At 41.2% G+C, this 25,967-nt stretch overlaps 1 protein-coding gene across 1 annotated transcript; it reads left to right on the plus strand.

Annotated features, from left to right (window-relative positions):
- Positions 1–271: 271 nt before the first annotated feature.
- On the plus strand, positions 272–25,863 carry adam10a (ADAM metallopeptidase domain 10a). The gene is made up of 16 exons (XM_085761758.1): positions 272–448; positions 5,523–5,673; positions 12,082–12,200; positions 13,071–13,229; positions 15,910–16,010; positions 16,806–16,964; positions 17,259–17,351; positions 17,511–17,694; positions 20,723–20,886; positions 20,989–21,172; positions 21,264–21,414; positions 21,920–22,100; positions 22,205–22,316; positions 22,459–22,679; positions 22,818–22,944; positions 23,063–25,863. Exons 1-16 carry the CDS (start codon positions 397–399, stop codon positions 23,164–23,166), a joined length of 2,262 nt encoding a protein of 753 aa, XP_085617884.1. The 5' UTR covers positions 272–396; the 3' UTR covers positions 23,167–25,863.
- Positions 25,864–25,967: the final 104 nt, after the last annotated feature.

A 25,967-nucleotide genomic window follows, 5' to 3' on the forward strand; every position in this document is an offset into this window, starting at 1 on the left:
GTGGTAGCCTATATGGCTATTATTATTTTTCTTTTCACTCTCGACCACCACCTACAACCACAATAGTACACTTGTGATAATGGGTGTGTCCTTGGTCTCTGTTGGCAAGCTACAGCGGAAGGGAGGAGGGCCAATCTGTCTGTCTGTCGGCCTGTCTCTCTCTCTCTGATCTGTCTGACGTCGCTGCTGCTGAGACAGGCGGGGGGAGTCGGTGTTTGTGATGGGAGCCAGCTAACGAGGAAGGAAGGAAGGACGACGGTCGGCTCGGCTGCACCTTTAAGTGAACGAAAACGAAACAAGAGGCAATCAGCGTTACCCGCCGCCTGCCTCGGTCGCTCTTTGCTGACTTTACTGGGCTTACTTACGTTACACGGCTGCTGGGGGATTTTTTTCGATATGATATTTGCCAGTTTAATTTTAATTTTTTGCCTCCTACAAGATATTACAGGTAAGTTTGACACACAGCGACGGAGAAGAAAGTGTTGAGTGACCGTCAGCGGAGCTTGGCGCTTATCGGATCAGGCAGTTGTAGCTACTCCTGTTGTTGGCTGCCTGTAACTTGCTAGCTAGGTGGCTAATGACATAACTCTGGTGTTTACGGGTTAACGATGTGTAAGTTACACACAGGCTGGGGTAGACAGGCCGGGGGACGTCGGTTAACATTATTTATCTTCCCCCTTGGGAGACACAGGTGAACCGCCCGTATGTGTGTGTGTGTTTTAATGACAGTTAACTGACTGTTGAACTAACGTAACGACGCTAACCGTCTTCAAACAAAACGTCACAGACAGCCGCGCGAGGATGAAGCCAACAGACTCGGTTCACCTGTGTGTGTTACCTTTTAACACCATTTCCGAGGTCTTGTCTCGGTCTCTGTCGAGCTAGACTCGGGCTTTTTTCTCAAGACCAGTGGTGTAGTAGTCTCTATGATACTCAGGTATATCCACTAAAATGGCGTTAATAGTTAATATTTTAGTATTTATTTTCCCCCTACAACAAAACTATCTAACTAGTGATACAGTGTAGCCACCTACCCACTACAAACAATGCAGGCCACACCACTTGTCAAGACCACAGCTGCAGTCAGTGTGCCCCCCCTTTTTTTGTTAACCACAAATGTCTCTCTCTCTGTCACTCGCTCACTTTGATTTATTAGATATAATTCAATAACTTTCAGATAATTAAAATTGTTCTACAAAAGTATAGGCTCGTGTAACTTGGTTGCACTAGTATCGAAAGTGGGAAAGGCATTTAGCAGGTTGTGTACTGTGTTGCTCTGTTCAGTCTAAACTTTGTTTCTATTAAAATATGGTATAGATTTTATATAAAATGATCTTTTCTTTTGAGCTGAGGAATAATTTTTAATATCCAGCCAATTGATTATTATGAATACTGGCACTGAATACAGTAATGGTCTTGAAAATGGTCTTGCATTGGTTTGGTCTCGTTCTCGGGCTGGGTCTCGACCTCCTCATGCCTCCTGTCCTAGTTTTGCTGGTCTTGGTCTTGACTACAACACTAGTTACGTCTGTTCGCCCCGGAAAAGACAGTGAGTGTGGATAAGGCTGGTTCCTATGCAGATACAGGATATGATCCGCTGCTGTGACGTTTGACAGCTACTCTATCTATCTGCAGTAGGCTATGTAAGCTAAAAATACTGTAAAAAATATAGCAACTCCGCTGAGCTCAGCTGTAACACACCCTTACTGGAAGTTGCTGCTGTACATTTATGTTATGCGAAACGCGCCCAATTTCTAGCTGCTGGTCAACTGTTTCCTACTTTCTACGAGGGATGAGTAATAAAATGCGTTTATTGCAGTAATTGTTGTCGAAGTTCAGATCGTAGGATCCCTTGAAGTTTATCATAGTTTCCGGGCCTCAGTAGGTCAATATGAGTCATAAAGCCGAGCACAGGTTCATTGTTGTGTAATTATGAATATGCAAGTAAATCAGTTCAACTTGAATATAGCTAGTGGCTGTCTTGTCAGATGTTGAGAATATAATGCTTATTGCTGAGGAATTGTTATGGTCTAATAGTGGAGTCATCTACTATGGGGCTGATGTAAACTGTATCCAGAAACAGATTTGGGCAAATACAAGGAAATGGCTTGAATAAAAGATAGTAATTAAAGGCAGCAATTCATTATGCTCCCACATCCTCTTATAAACCTTGAAACAACTGCAGTATTGTGGAAATAACTATACTAGTTCTACTGCACTACTACATAACTAATCTTCTTCAGTTACCACTATGCTCCTCTTTATGATCCTTGGTGATCACTGGTGCATGTAAATTTGACTGCTTTTCATAAAAAAGTCAAAATATTTTTTTTCTTTTTACCCCAGTTTCCTGTTGCTTACCCTTTTGTGTGTTCATCCACAAAGTAACATGGAGTGTTTAAACCCTTCCTTGTACAAGCCTTGATTGAAACAGATCAGCAACCTGAGCAAGTTCTACTGCCGTACTTTGTGAACTTTGAGTAAGCCTTCCTTTACTCTACTTTTACGGTACATCTTTGATTTGAAGTGTGTCAGACGCACCCACAGGGCTGAGTGCATGAAAACAGAGAGAAATTGTTTCTAGTCTCTCAAGAGATAGGACAGCTGGGACAATAGATGTCCTGATCTCAGCCAAAATGGCTTCAAAGGCTTTTTACTCCTTCCATGAAACTAAACGCTGCTCTAAAAATGTGATTAAGATGACAAGACTATTAGAGAAATATGTGTGTGCTTAGACTGGAAAGTATGTCTGAGGAAGTTGGTGTTTCTGTGAAAGGTTATCAATGACTGCTGTTACTTGGTCTGTTTACAGGTCACAGCCAACCCCTTATTGTACGTGTTATTTTCCGATGCTGTAAGATAGAAGAGACATTTAGGTTGCGGTGAGCTGCGGGGTTTCTGATGCATGACTTGTTTGTTAGCCTGCTATCACCCAGCATGTATGGTAATACCCCTCAAGGCTCAGATCAGTTGTGATCCATGCTGTTACCACCTCCTCTGTTCCTGTCAGCGATTTCCTCTCTGTCAAGAATTGCACTTCACGCTTCACTGGGGCACTCCTGGCTGAAACAGATTGCTCTGAAATCATGATGACAATGCCTTTATGGCGAAATTGACTGCCAGATTTTTCTCAGTTTTGCTGTCTACCCAGGAATTTCAGCTACTACCCTTTGATGAGGTAATCTAGGACCAAACAAAGGAGGATTGATGTGTTGCTGTCAATGATAAGGTTTATTTGAGGTCCAGGGCCTGCAGTGGTGGCCACTCTGCGTAAATGCTGCCTCTCAATCCGGTGAGAAATATAACACCAACTGAACCATATAGTTGAGAGGTAGAGTATGAAAGATCCAGGGTCTCCATGAGTTCATAATATAGTTTGTTTCTCAGTTTGAGTTAATAACGTAAAGTGGTCATCAGAGCCCAGTGGTGGACTTTGTGGTTCATGGTCAGCATCTCAACCTCTCAGCCACCTGGATGCTGTCGTTGCTTCCCAGAGTTTAGACTTAACTGGCCTCGTTAACCTCGCAGTCATCTTATCAATAATTCAGGTTTTGTTGTTGTCTTAAATCTGCCTCTGTATTAACGGATGTGTCAGTCAACTGTGTGACAGCTGTTTTTTTTTATGTCTATAATAGCTGTGGGCAAATAAATGTTTTTTTTGTTGTTGTTGGTTTGCGTGTGTAGCTACCTGTCTTTATAAGCATATTTTATGTTGTAGTTTTGATCATATTCAGGGTGTGACATTTCCACGGGAAGAGTATGAACTAGTTTGCATAGCTCATTGATGATTCTATCACTCCAGGTGTCTGATTGTCAAGGTGTGTCATCTGATTAAGTCTCCATCACTTCACAGCCGGTGGTATTGCCCCACATACTGCTCTTGTAGAAGAGATGACTCTGTAGGGTGTTTTGGCACATTCAAGGATATTGACATTTCTAAAAACTGAGACCAAGGCTTATTCAGGTATCTGAAACCAGAATATGATATTTAAATTTCCAAACAAAGTGCTCACGCACACACATACATATGTTTAAAGGCACTTAAAGTGAGCAGCAAATTAAACTGTGGCTACTTTCTTTTATATGATATATTTGTTTCTTTATTTTTTTAATGTGAGCTGAAATATTATAGCATCCTAAAAATGTCAGATGTGGTGCCAAGTTATTATGCAAATAACCAGCTGTTTATAATTTAGCCTTGTGCTGTCAAATTATGTATATTAATGGAGTTGCCACGGTCCACTGAGAAGTGAGACGGCATATCAGGGCAGTCTGAGCTGCCAGTGTTTGCTTTTGTACAAAATCAACCTATTCGATGATTAATTACTCCCTCACTTCCTACCTGCTCTACTAAACCGCGAAACAACTTCTGTGTTTTTGCCAAGCTCGTTGTTTGTCCAGTTTTATTTTGCTGTCATTATTCTCATTGACAAAGAAAGGCTCAAGAAGCCGATTGTTGGAATATTTTCTCCGTACATTCACGGACAAGTTGCTACTAGCCTGGTACAGCCTCTCCCTTCTGAGGAGTCATGACTCCCACCACATGGAGCCCTACAGTGATGAAGAGTGCAGTGTAAGAATTCAGGGAAGCACCCATATTATCCCTCTTTGGCCTGTGGGAGTCTCTGTATGGTCTCTCACTACTAGAGCTTAGAGCTCAGTGCTAGTCCTAGCTTTTGAAGTTGAGTCCTTGTTAGAGAACCAAAGGCTCATTTTGTTGGTTGACTAGCCATTTTTCTTTTTATAACCCAAAACTGCAGACTGATATTTTGCTAGCACCGTTCTGCCTTGTCTTGGAATGTAGATTAGCATTTGAACAGCCTGCAGCGAACTCAGCCAGTGAGCTCACACAATGACATACAGTACTACTGAAACAGAACCTCAGTCACCTGATGGTCATCACATGCTCCTCACTTGTGCTTTAAACGGACCGCTTTCTTTGTCTTTGTGAAAAGAACAAAGAAAATGGTCAGTATAAAAAGCCGGCAGGATTACCTCTGTGGGGTCACCCCAGAAAGCTGAGTAAGCCTGTTAAGCATATCTAGTGAGTGACAGGTTGTACTATAGCTGGCCACGGTCGAGGAGAGTCATCACTTGTTTCTCGACCTTGCTCCGTAAGACATCACCATGAGGACACTCTGATATCTCAGTGGTTAATGAAATATATGATGTTTAGATTGCACCTTAGGATGCTGGTACTGTTCTTGTCCATGTTTGAATACATTATGAATCAGAGCCATCATTAATGTTATTAGTAACACATTTTTTAACACTTTGACTCATTAAAATGACTGTTGCATTTGTGGATATTTATTTAGGTCTATAGGTGTGACACAACTCACTCCATCGATTAAGACATGAAGTGATTCATTCATTGTTTTACCATTAAGATACCACTTTCTTTGTAATATCGATCCATTGTGTCTGTCATATTCTATGTAAGAATCATTAAAATACCAACACAAAATGTGGCTTTTCTGCCTTTCTGCCAAATATTGATGAGCAACTTATTTGTCTTTCAGGTCAGTTTGAGAACCGCTTGAACAAATATATTCGCCATTATGAGGGTTTGTCATATGACACAGAAGCCTTGCACAACAGTCACCAGAGAGCCAAGAGAGCTCTCTCTCCGCACGACAGGACTGTGCACCTGGACTTCCATGCGCATGGAAGGTGAGTTTGAGTGCAAACACACAAAATCCACTTATCCACTTATCGTTCTCTTTCTGTCCTCCAATGTAACTTCACAGTGTGCCACGCCACCCACATTTTTTGTTTCACACTTTGTCCTTCTCCATGCACTCTGGTTGTTAACACAGAATCCTGCAGTAGTTTTACAGAAAACAGAAATAAAGCACCTGCTTATTCTGAATCTTTATTCTGTTAATTATTTTCCAATAATTTAATGGAGGATTATCTTGTCATGTTTGTTTTTACCTTGACCTATGGTGGGCTGGGCTTGTTGTGTTTACTATAGTTACTATGCCATCAACACAAGATTACATTATATTCCTTTTACATTAATGATTAGCAGGCAATGAAACTGAATGAATGGTTATTGAGTTCCTCCAATGCCATTCGATAAGGCATTGGAGGAATTTATGGCTCAGTTGTGCTATTTCCTCATTGAACCATCTGGTTATAAAAGAACAGTTTGAAAGGCAAAATTAATAAAATAATAATAATACATTTTATTTGTAAGCACTTTTACAAATGCTCAAAGACACTTTACACTTAAAAAATCATAAAATAGAGCGAAGTCAGTGAAATACAATTTAAAAACAGCAATAAAACAATATAAAACACACAAAATTATATATTAAAAGCAAATTTAAAAAGGTGAGTTTTGAGCATGGTCTTGCATGTTGTACATATGTTGAATATTATTGTACATAAAACCTCAGCACAAAATCACCAATTCTGAGAAAGTATATATCATTGTCTTTGCATTACACAAGAAGTGTGAAAGCTGATTTAACCACAGACGTGTAAAGGTGTCCCCATGTGCTCTTTCTGAGCTCTTCCTGTCTCTTCTCAACAGTTTGTCACGACATGTCATTTTTAAATGATCTGTCTCTAGTCAGAGGCCAGGTTGTCTGAGCACAGCGGTGCCACGCATGTTTTGGAAACAGACGACTCCAAGCCCAGTTGAAATATTTTCAGATTTGGATCAGCTGAGTTCTTGTCACTTGGTAATAACGACAGCTGGCTGCAGCAGAGCGTGTGTGAGAAAAAACAATTGCACATAAATTACTTGCAATGCCGAACCAAGTAAATAAATGCAGGCAGTGTGTAAACTTCCTATTCTGTCACATTGCTCTTCCACACCTGTGCATTTTGCAGATGCTGTGTAACAGTCATCGTATGATTCTATTCATTAAAACGATGACATTGAATGCAACAGCTGATTTGCAGTTTCATTTTTACCATGTAAAGGGGAAGAAGACTTTTTATTCATAGCACTGTAAATGCTTCAAGGAATGAAAGGCAGAGTTCAAAATATGATATGAACTCCAGGGAAACACTGAGTCATACTTGTCTTTCCCTCACTAGACCCCAGCTTAGGGCTGCACAGTGCTTCAACACATGACATAGAAAATGTTGACAAGCTGGCTTGCCGTAACTCAGAAACAATAGAAGTTTCCTTTGTGCTACCTTCAATTTACACACACACACACACACACACACACAAACACAAACACTTATTTATGTTTACAGTCCAGTTCACGGGAAACCTCTATGATTTCCCCACTTCCTTTTTCTTTTTTTGCCAAATTGAAGAGTGCAACAATAATTTACCTCAGAAATACTGTTTTCTCAGCCAGCTCCCCTTGTTTTCCTCTTCACAAAGCGTGTCTGTTGCGAGTTATCTGTCCAACAGATCCCTTTCCTGTGCTTTCTTGCTTTTTCCTGCCATTGCTGGCCTTTGAGAAACAGCTGGCCCTGCCTGGAAATGTGAGGTAATCACAGAGTCATAGAGCATGGCCATTCTCAGTGTGTGGACAGGTTGAATCGGAGATGGACCTGCAGCATGTTTGCTGTCAATAAACTCTAAACGATGCCCAAGCAGAGTAAGAAAGTAGCAGCAATGCACAGATAATAAGATGCAGGGACACGGGTAAGGCAGTGTAGAATAAGTCCAGTTCATTTAAAAGATAAATTGTGCACAGTGCGAGATCTAGGAACAGTTAAAACATTGTTTAAGGAAATGCTGCCTCACTTTTGCTAGTTACTTATTAACGTAACAGTCCCTGTGGCTGTAATGTAGCATGACTGCTACTTTTGTCTTCTGTGAATTTTCATTAATATGAGTTTATGTTGTTGTAGACTAAGGATGTTTAGCTTCACATTATTAGCTCCTAGTTGTAAACGATCCAGTTGTCTGCAGCATCATGGGTGGACTCAGTATATTCCTTCATACAAGCTAACTGTGCTGCTTACGTGATTTCATTCATTTACCTTTGTTGTCCCAAGGCGTTTGCCTTTTTTGTGTTGTTACTGAGATTATACTGTACATTAGCAACTGTGTTTTCAATAATTAGTTTTAAGAGAAACAGAAGCCAGTGGTCATAAAGCTTGTGTTTTATTCTGTTTATCTTCCACTGAATCCATCATGTTTACATGTGTGTGTGCAGTCTGTGCAAACACAGTCTGTTCTGTGAGAGCAGGGCTGTGTGTTACTGTGGAGGTTTGTTGTAACAAGAGAAAAGCTTACTTGTGTATGCCCACTCACATATTTGTGGCTGGATCAGGTGACAGAACGAGGCAGGGCAGGCAGTTGTCTCTGTGGAGGGCTTCTTTACGGAAAGAGGTGCCAAAAAAGTAGTCAGCCATTGGCTTAATCCACTGCTGGTGGAAGTGACACAATTCACAGTTCATTTTAGTGTCAGGCTTTCCAGACACTTCTGGATAAATCTTTAGGGCTCATCCTTGTTCACAAGCAAATATGCCCTCCCTTGAGATAAAGTCTGTTTACAGTATGTTGTATCTGGGCTCGATAGCGATCTATGTTGTCTGTAAAAACTCCTAATACCAAACATACATTAGCCGCTTATGAATGTGTGATTTCTATCTTCTTGTCTGGAGCATGTGGAGCTTCTAGTGCTTCATAATTAAACAGGAACAAGAATTATGGCCTTATGATTTACAGCCCTGCCAACCAGCCAGATCGCAATTTATATCCATGTCTGTCCAGGGTCATGATAGTGAAGACTGTGAGGGGATTTTATAAAAGGTTGTAAGTTATTTCATTAAATTTTTTTATGTATGTATTTGAATAAATAACACTAATGCAACTTGTTTTCTCTGTCCTGCTAGATGTCTACTGTATTAGTGTGTAAAACGACTGACAGAAACAAGAAACAGAGTCAGATTTCTTTTACGTATGTGTTGATAGTGAAGTGAAGAATAGACAGTGCAGTTGTTGCTGCAGATAAGCGACTCATTCTAAACCATGGATGCTTCACTCATGTTTTTAAACTGACAGGACAGACTAGAGCATCTGTACAATCACAACAGTCTTTCAAGGTCAATACCAAGATTAGTGTCTCCTCCAGACGGTTCAGTATCTGACCGAATGTGAAGCATGCTCACAGTCTAACCTCCTGTCTCTGAGTTCCAGCTGTGAGTAATGGCTTGCAAAGTCACAGTAATGTTGACCATTGACCTTTTGAATAAAATGTTATCAATTAATCATTTCCCTTTTCCTGTCCCATCATGAGGCATTTGTGTTTACATTTAGTTATAATTAAATTCTGAATTCTTGAATCATGGCCATAATGTTTTTTTGTAACATCATTGTCCTTGACATCTGGATGTTTTTCTGTGATATAAAACATTAAATATTTTATACATATAATGTAGGATATATTGCCTCCTTTGTAGTCATACCATTACTGTGGACACAACTTGATATCGCTGTCTTTCTTTGAGCTAGCCTGCTTACCCAGCAAAGTGTATGACTGTCAGATGCTTGAGTTACTATGTTCAGCATTTGAGATATGTCTGAATAATTTAATAGTCAGCTGCTTCGCTGAGATGAGTAGTACAGACTTGATCCCCAGACTTCTCTCCTCCTGTCTGTTGTTGTTGAAAGTTTGTCAGCAACTTTATTTTTGTCTGGGACATGATACAGTGTTTTTCTTTATTTATTTCGTGATTCTTATTTTTTAGATGCAAGCAAGATGATGTTTGAAGGATTGGGGATATGTTGGTGTATCTATGGTTTTCAGTTATATGCACATGTTGTGGACAAGGAAGCTGGTGGTTAAACATGACAAAGTTGCACCATAACGTTTTAAATCAAATACTGTAAATGTGTGTCTTTCCCAGTCTGAAATCATTCTCTGTCCAAAATATGTATTGAAATACCTTTGAGGACAGTGCAAAATCAATCATGGGTGCTATCAAAATGCTCTGCAAATCATTGACAATACAGACGCTGAAGGGTAACTGGAATATCCATTTATGGATTCATATTCAGCAGAGACCAGCATGGCATCATGGGTTGACTGAGCTTTTCATGAGGCATAGATGAAGTCATAGGATCATACTGGTTATTGTAGAGGCCGTGGGAATAGGCCAGTATGAGCTGTAGTGAGTGTACTAGAGTGAATAATAAGCAGAAGAAAATTAAGTGACCATAGTCTCTTCTCCACAGTTCACCGTTCATTTTTGTGTTCAACCCATAGACTGTAAAAAACATGGACGTAGCATCCGTGACGTCACCCATTGGTTTTCAAATATGGCGGCCTGAACAGCGCCATGTTGGATTTTGGTGGGCGTCTACCTTACATATTTGGAGGAGAGGCGGTAACTCAACGGGTCAACCGGCCGAGAACCCGCCCACTGGCCTCGAAGCAACCAACCAAAGCTTTAGCAAAGGAGCTAACTGCCGGTAGCTGTCTCCGGACTTGTCACTCAACTTTTCCACGCCCTAATTTATGCGAGAATTTTAACCTAATAATAGTAAAACGGTAGAGTTCAAAAAAGTTCACCCCTCTCAGAGTGTGTGCGGGGGGAGAAAATATCGGTTGAGACCAATAAACGTGATGACACCAGGCTTTGATCATGTTTATTGAGGATGTAAAATCGGCGATTTTAACATGGGGGTCTATGGAGAATGCTGCTTTCTGACACCAGCCCCCAGTGGCAGCCGAGAGGATTGCAGTTTTTTGAACGCGGAAGTGAGCTTCACTTCTCAGACCGACAACTGCCCCTTGGTTCAACCCCCTTTCCTTCTTCTTTTTCTTTCCCATGGCTTGATTTGAAATGGCCCATCCACTTGATTCTGTGTGTGTGGAAAACAGAGGGCTGGTGCAGGACAAGGAGTCATCCTGGAGAAGGAAATCCTGGTCTGTGTTTGACCTTCACAACGTCATTTGCTTATCTCATCCTCCCAAAACTTTTTCCAAGCACAAACTCTATTCCCCCACCCCACACTTACCTGTGTCTCTCCTGTGCTCATGTTTCTCATTGTTTTGCTCTTCTAATGTTTTGAAGTAGTGTAATTCTCCCTGTTCATCCTCAGTGTTTTTTCATCCTCCAGGACACACCTGCCCATACATCACATCAGATTAGTTAATAATTTGAAGTGTGCCTGAGTTTCATAGGGGAGAAACATCTGTCAATTTTTTCTGGGTCTGTCCAAAACAACAACAGATGGTTTAAAATGGCATTTTTCAGATTTCACACACATTTAAGTCAACTACTCACCCCCTTTAAAAAACATTTGTATTAAATCCTCCGTGGGTGTGACACATGTTTTCCAAAGTCTGAGAAAATAACCTCACTGATGCCATCAGATTGACTCATTTTGAGCTTGGAGACCAAAACCTCAGTTACAGGCTGAGGTATTTTGAAAAACATAGCCACAACAAATGAATTGATGTTGTGTTCAGGGCACTGGATGATCTCGTGCCTTTGGAGCTTAACCCAAATGATTAGAACTCAGGGGCACAGACTAGACTTGATATATGCTTATTACACATGCTAATCCCTGCCTGAAACTGTCTTATCTTAGAAAACAAGAGGGCTACAATTCAGTAAGATAATAATGTGAGCATTTGAGTCATCTGGCAGAGCCTTCCCACCTTGAGACCAAGCCATGTGATCATGTTGGGGGAGTTCTCCTCTGAAGTACCCACTGCATCACTGCATGGGTTTCTCGGGTGCAAGTGGCTCATGTGCAGCTCATGTGATGCATTTTTGTCTTAGGCATCTTGTTAAAGTGAAAGCAAGGATTACAAAAAAAATGTTCTATGGGTGTGCGCAAGTATTCATGTGGTTTTCCTCATGACATAATTCTTCTGACTCACCGAGCACAGCAGCACCGAGCACCAAGCAGCACAACAGCACTGAAAATGTGTAAATGCTGCTTTTCCTGCCAAGCCTCCTCCGTGCTGTTCTTTACACCGAAGCTCTGTGTTGAGTGTGCGATATTAACAGCGTCATGGTTTAGAGTTTAAGCGTCGATCTGTCAGTGGGAGTTTGTATCATGTTGCCTACATCAGCGTATCAAAGTAGCTACAACCTTGATGATATTTTGCTAACAACACATTTTCTCATTTTCTTCTCTTTTAGACATTTTAACTTGCGGATGAAGAGGGATACAACTCTGTTTTCTCCAGATCTCATAATTGAAGTGTCGGGAGAAGAGACGCCGACTGATACGTCACATATTTATAGTGGAGAGCTCTTTGGTAAGTTGCAATGCAGAGCACATCCTGGAAAGAGGTGCATTTTCAAAACGGGAAACATGTTTAATCCAATTATGGGGTTCATTTTTCAATTACGTTGACTGTCAGTGCCACCACCTCACATTCAATCATTCATACATTATGCCCTACATCATCTCTGCAACTCAGAGAGAGAGCGAGAGAGAGAGAAAAACCTTTCTCCCTGTTCTTCTTTCTGCTCACTGCCCTCCCTTCCGGCATGTCTTCCTGCTGCCTGTGTCCTGCAGAGTTCAAATGGACGAGAGAAAAAAACAACCATGTTTTCCTTGTTGTGAAAAGTGTGTGTGTGTGTGTGGGGGTGGATGAAACAGCAAGACTAGAGACGGATTTATGTTTCTTTTTTTATCAAGGGTGGGGCCTTGATAATAAATTTCCTTAATCTCTTCTCACAGATTTCCAAGCTGAAAAAAGCATAGCTGTGGAGTGGAGACCCATACGAAGCCCTTAAACTAATTAAACGTGATTTATATTCAGCGTTTAGTTTTTTCAACATCGATTTTATGATATCTTGTGTGTGCTTGATTGTTTGTCATGCTGCATTGTTTACATTTTATAGATTTCCAGAAATTTTGGAAGCTACACTTCTTATTAATTTTGCTGCAAGAAATTGTCTTTATTGTAATATCAGAGAATGTTTGGATTGAGCGCTTGCATTCAGTGTTTTTCGTCTAAATCGTTTCTGTGCCTGAAGAAGCTTATTGAACAGATCACATCAGTCTTTAAGCTGCTTGGATATTCAGACCGGATGTGTTTCTTTGTAAAGTCAGCATAGAACAAGGTTACTTTGGCCTTTAGCTGAAAAAATGAGCTCATCCTCTCTGTTGTGTCTTTCAGGTGAAAAGGGCACACTGACCCATGGCTCTGTGGTCAATGGACGCTTTGAGGGCTTCATCAAGACACACCAAGGAACATACTATGTTGAACCCTCAGAGAGGTATCTACAGGACAAGGATGTGCCCTACCACTCCGTCATCTATCATGAGGATGACATCAGTAAGTAAAATGAATCAGCTTTTATGTTGAAAGCTATTAAAACAGAAACTGAATACTTAGAAAATATCATTTTGGGAGGAAATGCTGCTTGTTGCATTATGAGTAATAGGGCTCATGTGTTGGTGTGAGAAATGTTTTGAGGTAAAGAGCTGGTGGTTAGACTAGCATGACAAGATTGGAGAAGAGGTTACATCTAACAGACTGTCAGCAGCAGGATTTGGCTCTGGGTCGTGGGTCACAGACAAGATGGTCAGTATTTATACTGACGACAGGATTGCTGCACGACACAGCAGAGGCGTGACTCATAGCCATTGCTAAAGGTCAGACTACAACCAACAGAGAAGTTCTCAGCAAGCCAACATGGCACAAGTGAAAACTCAAACCAGAGACTTGAGACTCACTATTTCAAACAAATGCATTTAGTTCACAGGCAGTGGGTCTGATATGAACCCCACCCTGGATCTGGATCCTAATATTCACTGCAGTTTGTTCTGCTGGGTGTTGGAGGAGAAATGTGAGAAATAAAGGGAGAGGAACATGGCAAAGTTTCATCTAACACTACACCCACTACTGTGAACTGCTGCTTTTTCATACATTTAAATGAGTTTTAAGATATCAAATGTAATAGTTTTGTGGACAGTGTGAGCTTCCTGGGTTTTCTTTGAACTTTTTTTTTCTACTTCTGTCCAAATTGTAAGAGCCTTTTGATCAGCTGTTGAATCAGATGGCATTCACTAGGAGACAAAGCTGGCTTTCTCTGTAAAGATTGGAAACACATTGTCAGAGGTTGAATGCGTTGTTTCAGTGTGTGTCCTCCCGTCAGTTTAGTAAGCAGCATCGGCCTGTTCTCTTTAATGAATGAACCATCAGTGGCTGAGAGACATTCGGCCTGATGCCCTGCACTGCTCTCAATGGGATCACGGGTTTTGCAAATACAAGTTGCTCAGAGGCAAGTCATCCATCGATCGAAACTAACATCATAAGGACACATTGATTTGCAGGCCTTGCTAAATTTTTAAACTCATTTTGTTCATCAGCCCTTTTAAATTTATTTAAAACACTTGGTCATTATTGTTCAAGTGATTTGGCTCTTTGGCTGCAGTGCTGACTCTTATCAGGCTTATAAAGACACAATACTAAATAGGGATGTGCACGGTTACCCGGGTACTCGAGTACTCGAGTAGCAATCTGCTACTCGGTTATGAATTTATTACTCGGGTACCCGAGGATTAAAAAAAACGGCACGTCAGAGCGCAATCTAGTGTCGGATCAGACTACATTATCATGCCCTGGTTCGGCTTTTTGTAGTGTTAAACAGTTTCGGATCAAGCAACGTGATTTTCTGCTGTGTAAAAGCGTTTTTGGATCGAGCCTTGGACTTTCAAACCTTTTACAATAATTCTCCCTCCCTCCCTCGGCGACGTACGCCGTCGGGAGGGAGACGACAGGTCTCAAGTCTGGTAGAAAATATACTTTCACTTTACAAACACTCTGAAACCTTCCCTGTTATTTCCTGAAACGATGCGAGGCAGAGAGGACCGAAGGCACCAACATGTGTAGTGTGGACTAATAAATAAGCACCGCTAATGATTTAAAAAAGAAAAGAAAAAAAAAGTTTTCTCCTCCGTAGCAGCCGCGGCATAAATGCGCTGCACTCAGCGCTGCACTCAGCGCTCAGAGCGCATGCAGCGCATTTATTCCCCGGCATAAAGATGCACATCTGCCCCGTATGTGCATCTTAAACTCCATCTCTACTCTTATTATCCACCTGACATTGTGCGTGACGACGCTGTGTGTCAGTAATGCGGACTGTCTGACGGACAGAGCGCATTTATGCACCGGCTGCGCTCTGTCCGTCAGACATGACGTCATTTTATTTTTTATTACAGTAATCGGTTACCCGGGTAACACCAGGTTAGGTTACTCGGTTAGAAAATTAGTCGAAATGCCCATCCCTAATACTAAATGACACTTAGTCATTATTGTTCAGGTGATTAGGCATTTTGGCTGCTGGTAAATCTTACTTTTCTTAATAAATATGTAGCAGCAGGTTGCATCGGCTGGTTGCCTTACACAATTAGGGATATAAAACTCTGTTTTCTTAAATTAATAAGCCCAAATATTGTTGATTCATCGCCACCTGTCTGTTCATTGATTCCTTCTGTCCCTGAAACTGCTTTTTCAATGATGTTGGGAAACGGTGAGTCACACATTATTTGATGTGGCGTTGCTGTGTGGGTGTGGCCAGTGCTGAACTGAGATTGTGGATTGTAACTGGCTAATCCCTTTTTGTTTTTGTGATACTACAAAGGCTGCTGCCGAAGCACACAGACTGTACTGTAGTGGGAGACAGACAGATTCAAATGTTGCTGATTTATGTAATATTAATGTGAAAACAAGAATGGAGTCCTTCTGTACGCAGTGCTCTGTCTAGATATGAAAGTAATGGAGATTGTGATTGAAAATACTGTGAGAAAGGAGGAGAGGGAAGATGAAAAACACTTGATTTGCTGGTTAGTCATTTTCTTCCTAGAAATCCTATTGCTCATCCAGCTTCTCCTGCCACTGGACCCACCCTGATTCACCTCCTTCAGCCCACCACAAACATGACCCTAAAGAGATCCATGATGCAGTGTAAGCCGTTCACGATCACTCCCTTATCTCTCTCCGTATCTGACAGATTATCCCCATAAGTATGGCTCAGAGGGCGGCTGTGCTGACCACTCAGTGTTTGAGAGGATGAGGAAGTTACAGACATCAGCAACAGAAGAGCCGGCTAAAGTAAGTGCCAACAAAAAAACCCTCCCCCTCCTCGCAGCTCGTAATTAAAGACACTGATGATGAACAAGGCTTATGAGATTAGAAAGACCTGATGTCATATCCAAACTTCCTTACAATAACAGTATGGGCATGTGTGTGTCTTCATACCACTGTGGTGGTGACAGCCAGTGATGTCTGTTCCCTCTTGTAAACCAGATATATGTTTAATTATCACATAATGCCACACAAATTAACAAGATAAATGATGAAGCAATGATAGTTCACACTCAAAAGGTCAAAGATGGATGATTATTGCATCATAATCTAAAAAAAACTCTTCTGATAATTAGCGTTATTAAGTACTTAGACTCAGGAAGGGATGGCTGTGACCATAATTCCTGCAATTGAGCAGGTTGGCACAGGCATACAACTTAAGGTGGTATTTCTAGTTAGAATAGATGCAGCAGTTTATTAGAGATTGTTAGAGATGTTGAGGCCTCGCCCAGCCTGTTTAAATATGGCAGTAGATTGTTGTTGTGTAAAGCGTAATACAATACAAAACCCTTTTCTGTCTGTGCAGAGTCATCAGAGCAGAAAGTCTTTTCTTCTCCACGCTGAAAATTCATCAGACACTATTTAACCACACTGTAATGCCTCGCATAATAAGAGCCATCTATCGTAAGAGAAAATGACTCGCTGTATTCATCCAGGGATAGGATTAACCTTCTTTTTTACTCCACTCAGTGTTTGACTACTTCACCTTCACTCCAACTTTTTCCTGTGTGGTCTTGACCATTGTTGGGTGTTTTTGTACAGGGTGTAAGCAGTGTGGTGGATGAGGACGGCTCCCATGGTCCTGTCATTCTGAGGAGGAAGAGGGCGGCTGGGAAAGAGAAAAACACCTGCCAGCTATTCATCCAGACGGACCACCTGTTCTTCAAATACTACGGCTCAAGAGAAGCGGTCATTGCCCAGGTATGCAGCCTCACAGTAACATGACTTGAGTTTAGAGGCTCTTTCGCCTCCTTCTGCTCTACTTTAATTATTACCAGTTGCTCAATTATTTATCTGCCCAGGCTCTGTTTTCTCCCTCAAAGAATCGCTCAGAAAATACTGAGCTGATTTTTTTTTTAACTGTCAGTAGTTATTAGTCAGCAATGTTGTTAATGTTAATATCTTCAGTGAATTGGAAATAACAGAAGCAAGAGCTACCATGAATTGTCGTTTCTCACATTCCAAGTAATCTTTACCTCTTTGCTTTCTCCTCAGATCTCAAGTCATGTAAGAGCCATCGACTCCATTTACCAGGCCACAGACTTCTTGGGCATCCGAACCATCAGCTTCATGGTGAAAAGGATCAGGGTGAGCTGCGAATATTTCGAGTGGAGCGGTGTCTGTTCACCACCACATTTCTGGTGTAGATGTGTTTTCCTCAGTGTGAATACTTGTCACCAAAGACCTTTTAGATTCTTGAAGCTCAATCCACTACTCCATCTGATTATTCCCTCCTGGCCCTTTCAGATAAATACCACTATTGATGAGAAGGACAGAAGCAATCCTTTCCGCTTTGCCAACATCGGAGTGGAGAAGTTTCTAGAGCTCAACTCTGAGCAGAACCACGATGAGTACTGCCTGGCGTACGTCTTCACCGACAGGGACTTTGATGATGGTGTTCTTGGCTTGGCTTGGGTTGGAGCCCCTTCAGGTCTGTGCAACACACACACATGCACACACATGCACACAGCCCTAGAGGTGATCCTATGTGGCATTTATAAACCAGTTTGGCTGCTTTGTAGCACAGGGACTTCCTTCAGGTTGTCCCCCAGAGTGTGAAGACATGTATGACAAAATACACGACTCATGAATTTACATGCTAATTATCACAATTTAACACGGATGTCTGATAGGATAAAATAATGAGGTGATGACATTTTACTTTGATTGGAGGTTCAACTTCACGGTGACCTTTACAGTGACCTTATATTCAACAAAAACACTTCTGGCTATTTTTCTGTGATGTAACTCGGGTGGGGGAGGTTGTAGCCGAATGTCCTGTAAATTGACCGGTTGGTGGAGGCATGCAATCGTGAGGTGTCTTCAACTTTTGCTGCTCAGTTTAGATCAGTTTTTCACTGAAATCCCTGATCTCAGCATCCTCAGCAGTATTGTTGTGGTGAGCAGAATGAACGAACAGAATGAACACAGGCTGAAATGTCAGTAGGTCAAACCTTCCTCTGTTATCGCGTTATTGATGTTCCTTTAAATAATGAACAAATCTCAGATAGGACTGTGTCTCTGTTAACCCCAGCAGACCCTGATAAGCCTTACACCATCTCTTGTCATTGCATTACCAATGTGGTACCACACACACACACACACACACATTCCTAAATAATTGAAAGCACAGCTAACGGTAAACGTTTTAAAGTTGTTAGGTTATGTCAGCAATTTTTCTTTGTGTTGTTCATCAGGATCTCTAGTTTTTTCTCGAGAGATCATGGCCTTGCTTTAAAAATTCACAAAGTAATATTGTTATTTTTGTTGTTTGGTGTTATCCATGGTATGAACCTAAATATAAGCTTTCAGACAGAGGTTCCAGGGGTGATATGTATCACACCACAAACATCTATGGCATCTATGTAAGAGTAAAAAGAGAGCTTTAATAGCCTTGTGCTGCTGCAATAATCAGCTGGAGTGCATGGAAGTGGCAAACTTCTGCACATATCTCATGTTGACAGTTGGTCATAAAACAAATCAAGGTGGAAATGGGGCACAGAGGATGCTTCATTATCAGTAGTGTGCGTCCTAGAGTATAGAGCATGCAAACTGTTTAGTAGTATTAAAGGGGTATTTCAACATTTTGGCAAATTTGCCCATTGCCATAATCCCTATAGTCACAGCAGTAGGTTTGTTACCTTTAATTGTCGGTGCAAGCTGTTTTTCGATCGGAGGGGCAGATATTCACGACGCAACAGCGGCATATGGTATTTCCGGGTTTCCTCCATCAAACTCATCAAATACACAATCCAACAACTTCAAAATGCTCTCGTGGACAAGTTGTGACCTGCACATTCACCACGCTATGAGATAATAACGTATAATCATCTAACATTACGACACATGAAGCAAATACTTGGAACTACTTGCGCTTTTGAAATCACTCTGCCGAGCAGCCGTGTTAGGAATGTAGTTCCGGTTATGTATTTACGAACATAACTGTCTCGTAATGTTACATTATTATCTCATAGCGTGGTGAATGTGCAGGTCCCAACTTGTCCATGAGAGCGTTTTGGAGTTGTTGGATTGTGTATTTGATGAGTTTGATGAGTGAAACCGAGAAATACCATATGCCTCCATCGCACTTGCACTGACAATTAAAGGTAATGAACCTACTGCTGAGACTATAAGAATTATGGCAATGGGTGAATTTGCCAAAATGTTGAAATATCCCTCTAATGTATTTGAGGAGGTAAATTTGTTGTGAACGACATAGTTGTGTTATTATGACTTTGATATTTGGTCATACAGTATATGCCCGGAATCTGTTTATAATGATTCCTGAGAATCTTATATAAAGTGACTCTCACAAACACAGCATGTATGAATTATGGCTGTGATGGGCTCTCCTTCCCGTTCCTCTGCCTACATCCAGCCGCCACCATCTCAGCCTGAAGAATACAGCCACAAACTCACACAATCAATACTGGCAAATTAGAAAAGCTGTAAGCTGGAAGAATCGATCGAGGGTAAGAGATGGGTTGCAGCGAGCTGTGGGGTGAATATTTGAACAAAGAGAGTCAAGAACAAAAAGCCATCAGGGATACTAGTGAAGCACAACTAATGCGTGTCTTATTTGATTTGGCCAGCTACATAAACAGAACATGTACAACTGTGAAAGAACAAACACACATACAAACATAAAAATGCATGGTCATGCTCATTCACAGTTGCACATAATTGATGCATTGTTTATTGTTTTAAGTGCCTCGATCTCGTGCTGCTTTGTGGCTAGAAAGCTGCCTCTGAAGTTGCTAATCACTGTGTGTATGGATCATGGGAAAAGCAGCAACACTGCAGGAATGTGTATTGTTGACTGTGAGCAAGTGGATTATTTGAATCTTATTTTGTTCTCAGCCTTGTGATTTCAAATAATTCATAGTGTAGAAAAAGTAACAAGTGGTTAGACGATTTCAAACAAAATATTCTGCAGCATCGGAGTCGTTGACACTGACCGGTGTTCTGTCTAACAGGACAGGTTTTATAGCTCTGTAAAAACATACATTCACTTCAAATCCTCATGCATGAAGAACACTGTGGTTTAAGTTAACTGACACCACAGAGACTTGAGTGATAACTCGTTCCATCAATTGAACTTAGTAGTTGTAGTTTGTGATTCGGTGATTTTTATCTTGTGTGTAGGAGTTCATTAACTTTGTTCTCTGTGAACCGTGGAACAGTGACACCTGCTGTTGTCCTCGTCAGGAGCAGCTACCGGCACCGGCAGGTCGCTCTGTCTCCCTGCCCTGTGTGCAGTTGTGATGTGTTGTATATTGTGCATAATCGTGTTCATGTTTACCCTGATACGGCATCTGGCAGCAGGTTTCAAATGCTCAAGCCGCCTACGTGTTGACATCTTACAACACAGCAAAAAATCTGCGACTGTGAATTTACTTCTTGTTATAATAAAAAATAACTTGCCTTGTTTGATAATATTTTCATATTTTTTGTCACAGGAAGCTCTGGGGGCATCTGTGAGAAGAACAAATTGTATTCTGATGGAAAGAAGAAGTCTCTGAACACTGGTATCATCACTGTGCAGAACTACGCCTCCCATGTCCCTCCCAAAGTCTCACACATCACCTTTGCTCATGAGGTTGGGCACAACTTTGGCTCTCCTGTAAGTACTATGACTTTAACCACTTCCTGTCGAGCCATGCAGCATATTGTGTGTAGCTCTGTCTCAAGTCTCTCTCTCCCATCTCTCCTTGACTTTGCCCAGCATGACTCTGGCAGCGAATGCACCCCAGGAGAGTCAAAGGTACAGGACATGAAAGAAAAGGGCAACTACATCATGTACGCCAGAGCCACATCTGGGGACAAGCAAAACAATAACAAGTTCTCCATCTGCAGCATCCGCAATATAAGTGCGGTTCTGCTGAAGAAGAGAGACGACTGCTTTGTTGGTAATTTCTCTTTTATAAAGTTATTTGTTTCTGTTTGTGTGAAATGGAGAGATTCTGTTCTAATGCTATTGTGTCTGGTCTGTGTGTACAGAGTCTGGTCAGCCTATCTGCGGCAATGCATTAGTGGAACCTGGAGAAGAGTGCGACTGCGGCTACAGTGACCAGTGTCAGGACACCTGCTGCTACAGTGCCAATGAAGAGCAGGGCAAGAAGTGCAAACTCAAACCAGGCAAAATCTGCAGGTCAGATGTGATTAGCAGTTCTTTGTACGGTCCTGTGGTTTGTGAAAGAATTACTCATCCCTATTTTTCAGTTCCACATACTAGTAAATCAACCGGTAGAAAAGCATTTATTTTAAAGGACCAAATGATTGGAATCACTTTCCTGTGTGTATTAGATCTTCTCCATCTCTAAACTGCTCTAATCTAACCCTGTCTTCCAATCTTGAAACAACTTGTTCATGCTTTTGTTGACTCTGTCACCATATCTTATTGAACATCCGTTCAAACTTTGGTTGCAACTTGTCTTTTATTGTATTGTTTTGTTTCCTTTTATTGTATTGTGCTGAGTTGTGTTATATCTTGATATGATGTGTGTAGGACCCCCTCGAAAATGAGTTGTGACAACTCAAGGGGGTTTTATCCTACGAATAATAATAAACAACTTCTAATAAGCACAAATAAGTGCTGTTAAAACTGTAGCGTTATTGATTGTTTGATTGTATATTTGTCTATTTTTTTTCCACAGTCCCACTCAAGGCCCATGTTGCTCAGCACAGTGCACTTTCAAGGGCACAGACGTGTGCAGACCTGAGTCAGAGTGTGCCTTTGAGGGCACATGCAATGGAGCCACTGCTCAGTGTCCTACCTCAGCACCAAAGGAAAACTTCACCTCCTGCCATTCAGAAACACAAGTCTGCATCAACGGGGTACGTTAGTTTTAGTTTCCCAACTTTCTGATCAGTATCTATTTGCAGCTTTTAAGATTGTGTTTTTGAAATGTTATTTCCCACTCTCTGCTTCTTTGGACCAGGTGTGCTCTGGTTCCATTTGTTCAAAGTATGGTCTTGAGGTTTGCACCTGTGCCAGCGAAGAGGGCAAGGATGAGGCAGCTGAGCTCTGCCATGTGTGCTGCATGGAAAAAAGTAAGTGGCTGCCTGAAAGTCATGAATCAATATTCTGAGTCACAGGAGTAAAATTCATCTGGAAAATACATTAGTGACTGTACTATTTAAGATAAAGAACTGACAGTATATTAAAGATCATCCCCTCTCGTCCTCCCCTCAGTGAACCCCAGCACCTGCAGCAGCACCGGTTCAGAGGGATGGGCCAAATTCTTCAACAAGAAGGTGACGACACTGCAGCCCGGCTCACCTTGCAACGACTTTAAGGGCTACTGCGATGTGTTCATGAGGTGTCGCCTGGTGGACGCCGATGGCCCTCTGGCAAGGCTAAAGAAAGCCATCTTCAACGCAGAGCTCTATGAGAATATTGCAGAGTGGATAGTGGTGAGTGTGAGCTGTACAGTGAAAGCAGTAACTCTCTCCTGTCTGGTGACCACAGTGACATAAAAAACATGTACGTAACATAAGATGTTTGTATAGTGCTTTAGTGGGATATCATTTAATCTGTCATGTGTTATCCAGGATCACTGGTGGGCAGTGCTGCTGATGGGCATCGCTCTTATTATGCTAATGGCGGGCTTCATCAAGATCTGCAGCGTCCACACCCCCAGCAGCAACCCCAAACTGCCCCCACCAAAGCCCCTGCCAGGTACAGGATGTCATATATGCTTAATACATGCATTTGGTTTAATAGGTACATTGAGTGAAATATTTTAGTATGTGTTGTCCCCAATTTTGACCCTAACTGCGGTGTTGATGTCCCGTAGGTACACTGAAACGGAGAAGACAGCAGGGACACCAGCAGGCGCAGGGCCAGCGTCAGCAGCGTCAGTACAGAGAGAACTATCAGATGGGACAGATGAGACGCTGAGACTCTGCTCTGCTCTTTGCCTTGGTTCTTCCTAGTGCCTACAATGGGAGCACTTCACTCCAAAGAGTTACCTTTAATACCACATATTGCAAAATTCAAAGAACTTGCAACTGAAACAATTTCACTGGACAAAGCCTGGACGTTGTCCCAGGCCTAACAAACTCACTCAGCACCTCTGCTCTAAGAGCCAGTTTAGCAGCGGTTCACACAGCTTTTATAGGAAATAAATAACTTTTCCAAGGAGGGACAGGAGGAGAAATTCACTGATCTCTGGTATGTGGTCTTAATCTGTTTTCTTTCTTTGATAGCTTTTTTTTCTATTCAAAGAGTAGAGGAGAGAGAAGCAGCCTTGTATTTGAGTTGCCCTCCTCTGTCCTTCATCTGTGCAACCTTTTTATTTCCTGTTCTTCCTCCTAGTGCTGCCATCACCAGCACAATAGCAGGACTGCAGTTCACATGGGTTTTTGCTGCCAATCAAAAACAAACACAGACTTTGTCTTGGGAGAAAACTCTTGTTTTTGCCAATTTAATTAGATCATTTTAAATAAAAAAAACATCAAACCTGAAGCTTTTTATTTCTGAAGCTGAAGCTTTTTAGTGTGTAGTTGTACAGATGCTTCAGATGCTTTCTTTTCTGTTTCAAATTAAATTGATTTTCTTTACGATGAAGATGATTTACTGTTCACTTTCTCAGGATTACTAAAACAACAGCAAACAAGTGTATTAGGTGGGGGTAAAAAAAATGGCTGCATGTATATTTCAGGGTAAAGTCCCTCCTGGCTGATGTGTGTAGAGAAGAGTTCGCGTTAGCTGCTGTGGGACGCCGAGTGCAGATTGTATGAAGAGAATGTAGATAAATTATCCTAATCAGATTATAGTATCATCTATTATTAGATGGAGGGCTTTGGAGGAGAAATTGTTTTGTTTTTTTTGGACATATATATATCTATATATATTTCCTATTGTGGTATTATTTTGCAGCTACGTTTACATAATGGTCTATAGTCTGGGGCTGAAATAAATGGTGAGATAATAGCTTTCTATAAACCTGATTGTATCACACCTTTTTGGATTTTCACACACTTGTGCAGTTGTTAGAGGAAATGATTACAGCCTGTTAAAACCACTGAAAAGCAGTTAGATCCTCTCGGCCTCTGTAGCCAGATGAATGAACCCGTCTGGTTGTAATGTGATTGTGGATTTTTGCTTTTTATAGATTTTTATTTGCAGTTCAGGTTATTTGTATATTTGGAAGATTGAATCAACCGGGGGTGGGGAGGGAACTAAAGATCCTTATTTTATTGTTGCGTTGCTGCTGTTGTTGTTAACAGACATTTACCAGAGCGAACAATCACTATGTCTCAGCCATCCACCGCTCTTCTTCTCTTCTGTTTCGTCCTTTCTTTTCCTACTGATTAGGATTTTCTCAAGGAACTTTGTCATCCTTGTTTCATCATGTTGGTTTATGTTGTTGCATTAAATATGTGCCTACTCAGAACAGCGTGACTGAAATTAGTGGAATATAGTCAGTGATCTTTACATTGGCTAGAGCGATGCATGAGTTGGCAGCGTTTGCAGTCCAGTGATGATGGGACTTTAGGGCATGGCAGTGTATGATACTCATGTGAAATGTCAGGGTGTGATTGACAAACGCACAGAATATTGTATAACTAAACACAAGTTTTCTTATATTTCTTTCTTATATGACACAAATTTGTTTCCAGATTGTCTTTCTATTAATGATATATCCCTGTCCAGCTCTGCTTCGGGTTAGTTTGACTTTCTCACTTGTCTTCTGCCTGATGAAACCAAGGTCAACTTCGCTGACAGAAGCATGAGAGAGCAGACTATCAAGAGTTACTGTCAAATATAGAAATGTATGTGTACAGTTTATTGAAGTTCTTTTGAGAGGGAACAACTTGGTGGTGCAAAGATGGAGCAGATAGATGATTTTTTTTTCTTTTTTGCCCTTGAAGAAGAGTTGTATCGAGCACAGCCGCGGCTCTGCAGTGTTTTTCTGTGTGAAGTGCGAGGATGTCGATCAGATAGATTCTATGCAGAGTGTAACAGCGCTCAACAGCAAACAGCTTTCCTCCCTGACAGTGAAATGCCTTCATCCTTTTCTCCTAAACGGGAACATGCAGAGCTTATGTTGTGTTCCCCTCAACCAAACTAGTAATTTGTGTGTTTGCTACTGAACAATCCTCTGTTGCTTGTGTTGCTGATTTTGTTTGTCTTTTCGGTGCTACTGGTAGAGCTTTCTCTTTTCTTTCATTGCAAATTTAAAAGCTTTTTCTTTGTGTGTGTGCGCGTGTGTGTGTGTGCGTGTTTGTGCAGCTTTGCTGAATCTTTGTTATGCTTGTTGTTGCTGTAGTATGATGTGGACAGTGGTGAGTGTTTTGCATTGATACTCTCTGGGAAAATGTACTTTCTTTCATTTTTCTGTGATGTTGAGAAAATGTGCACTGACGTGTAAGTCGTGAACTGAGAATCCAAAATGACAGATTCAGTACTGCTGTCTGATTTTAATGTTTCCTCTGTGTGTGTGTTTTTTTTGTTTTTGTTTTGTTTACTTTTTTTTTGTTCTGTTTCCGACTCTGCTTACTTTGGAAATTTTACTAAATTTGCAAAGGTTCTGTGCAAAAATATAATTTCTATTGAACTACTTGAAATACATTAATAAACAAGAATTGATCAGATGTTTGTTTTTCCTGTTTGGTCATAATAGCGAAAGGAAGTGTCATTCACATTAATAACTGTTAAAGTACAGGAAGTTTCTGAGACATGAATCCACCTTCCAA

The sequence above is a fragment of the Trachurus japonicus genome, chromosome 3 (genome assembly GCF_045865225.1).
Source record: "Trachurus japonicus isolate A0001 chromosome 3, Traja_1.0".
In the NCBI taxonomy this organism is placed as follows: Eukaryota; Metazoa; Chordata; class Actinopteri; order Carangiformes; family Carangidae; genus Trachurus; species Trachurus japonicus.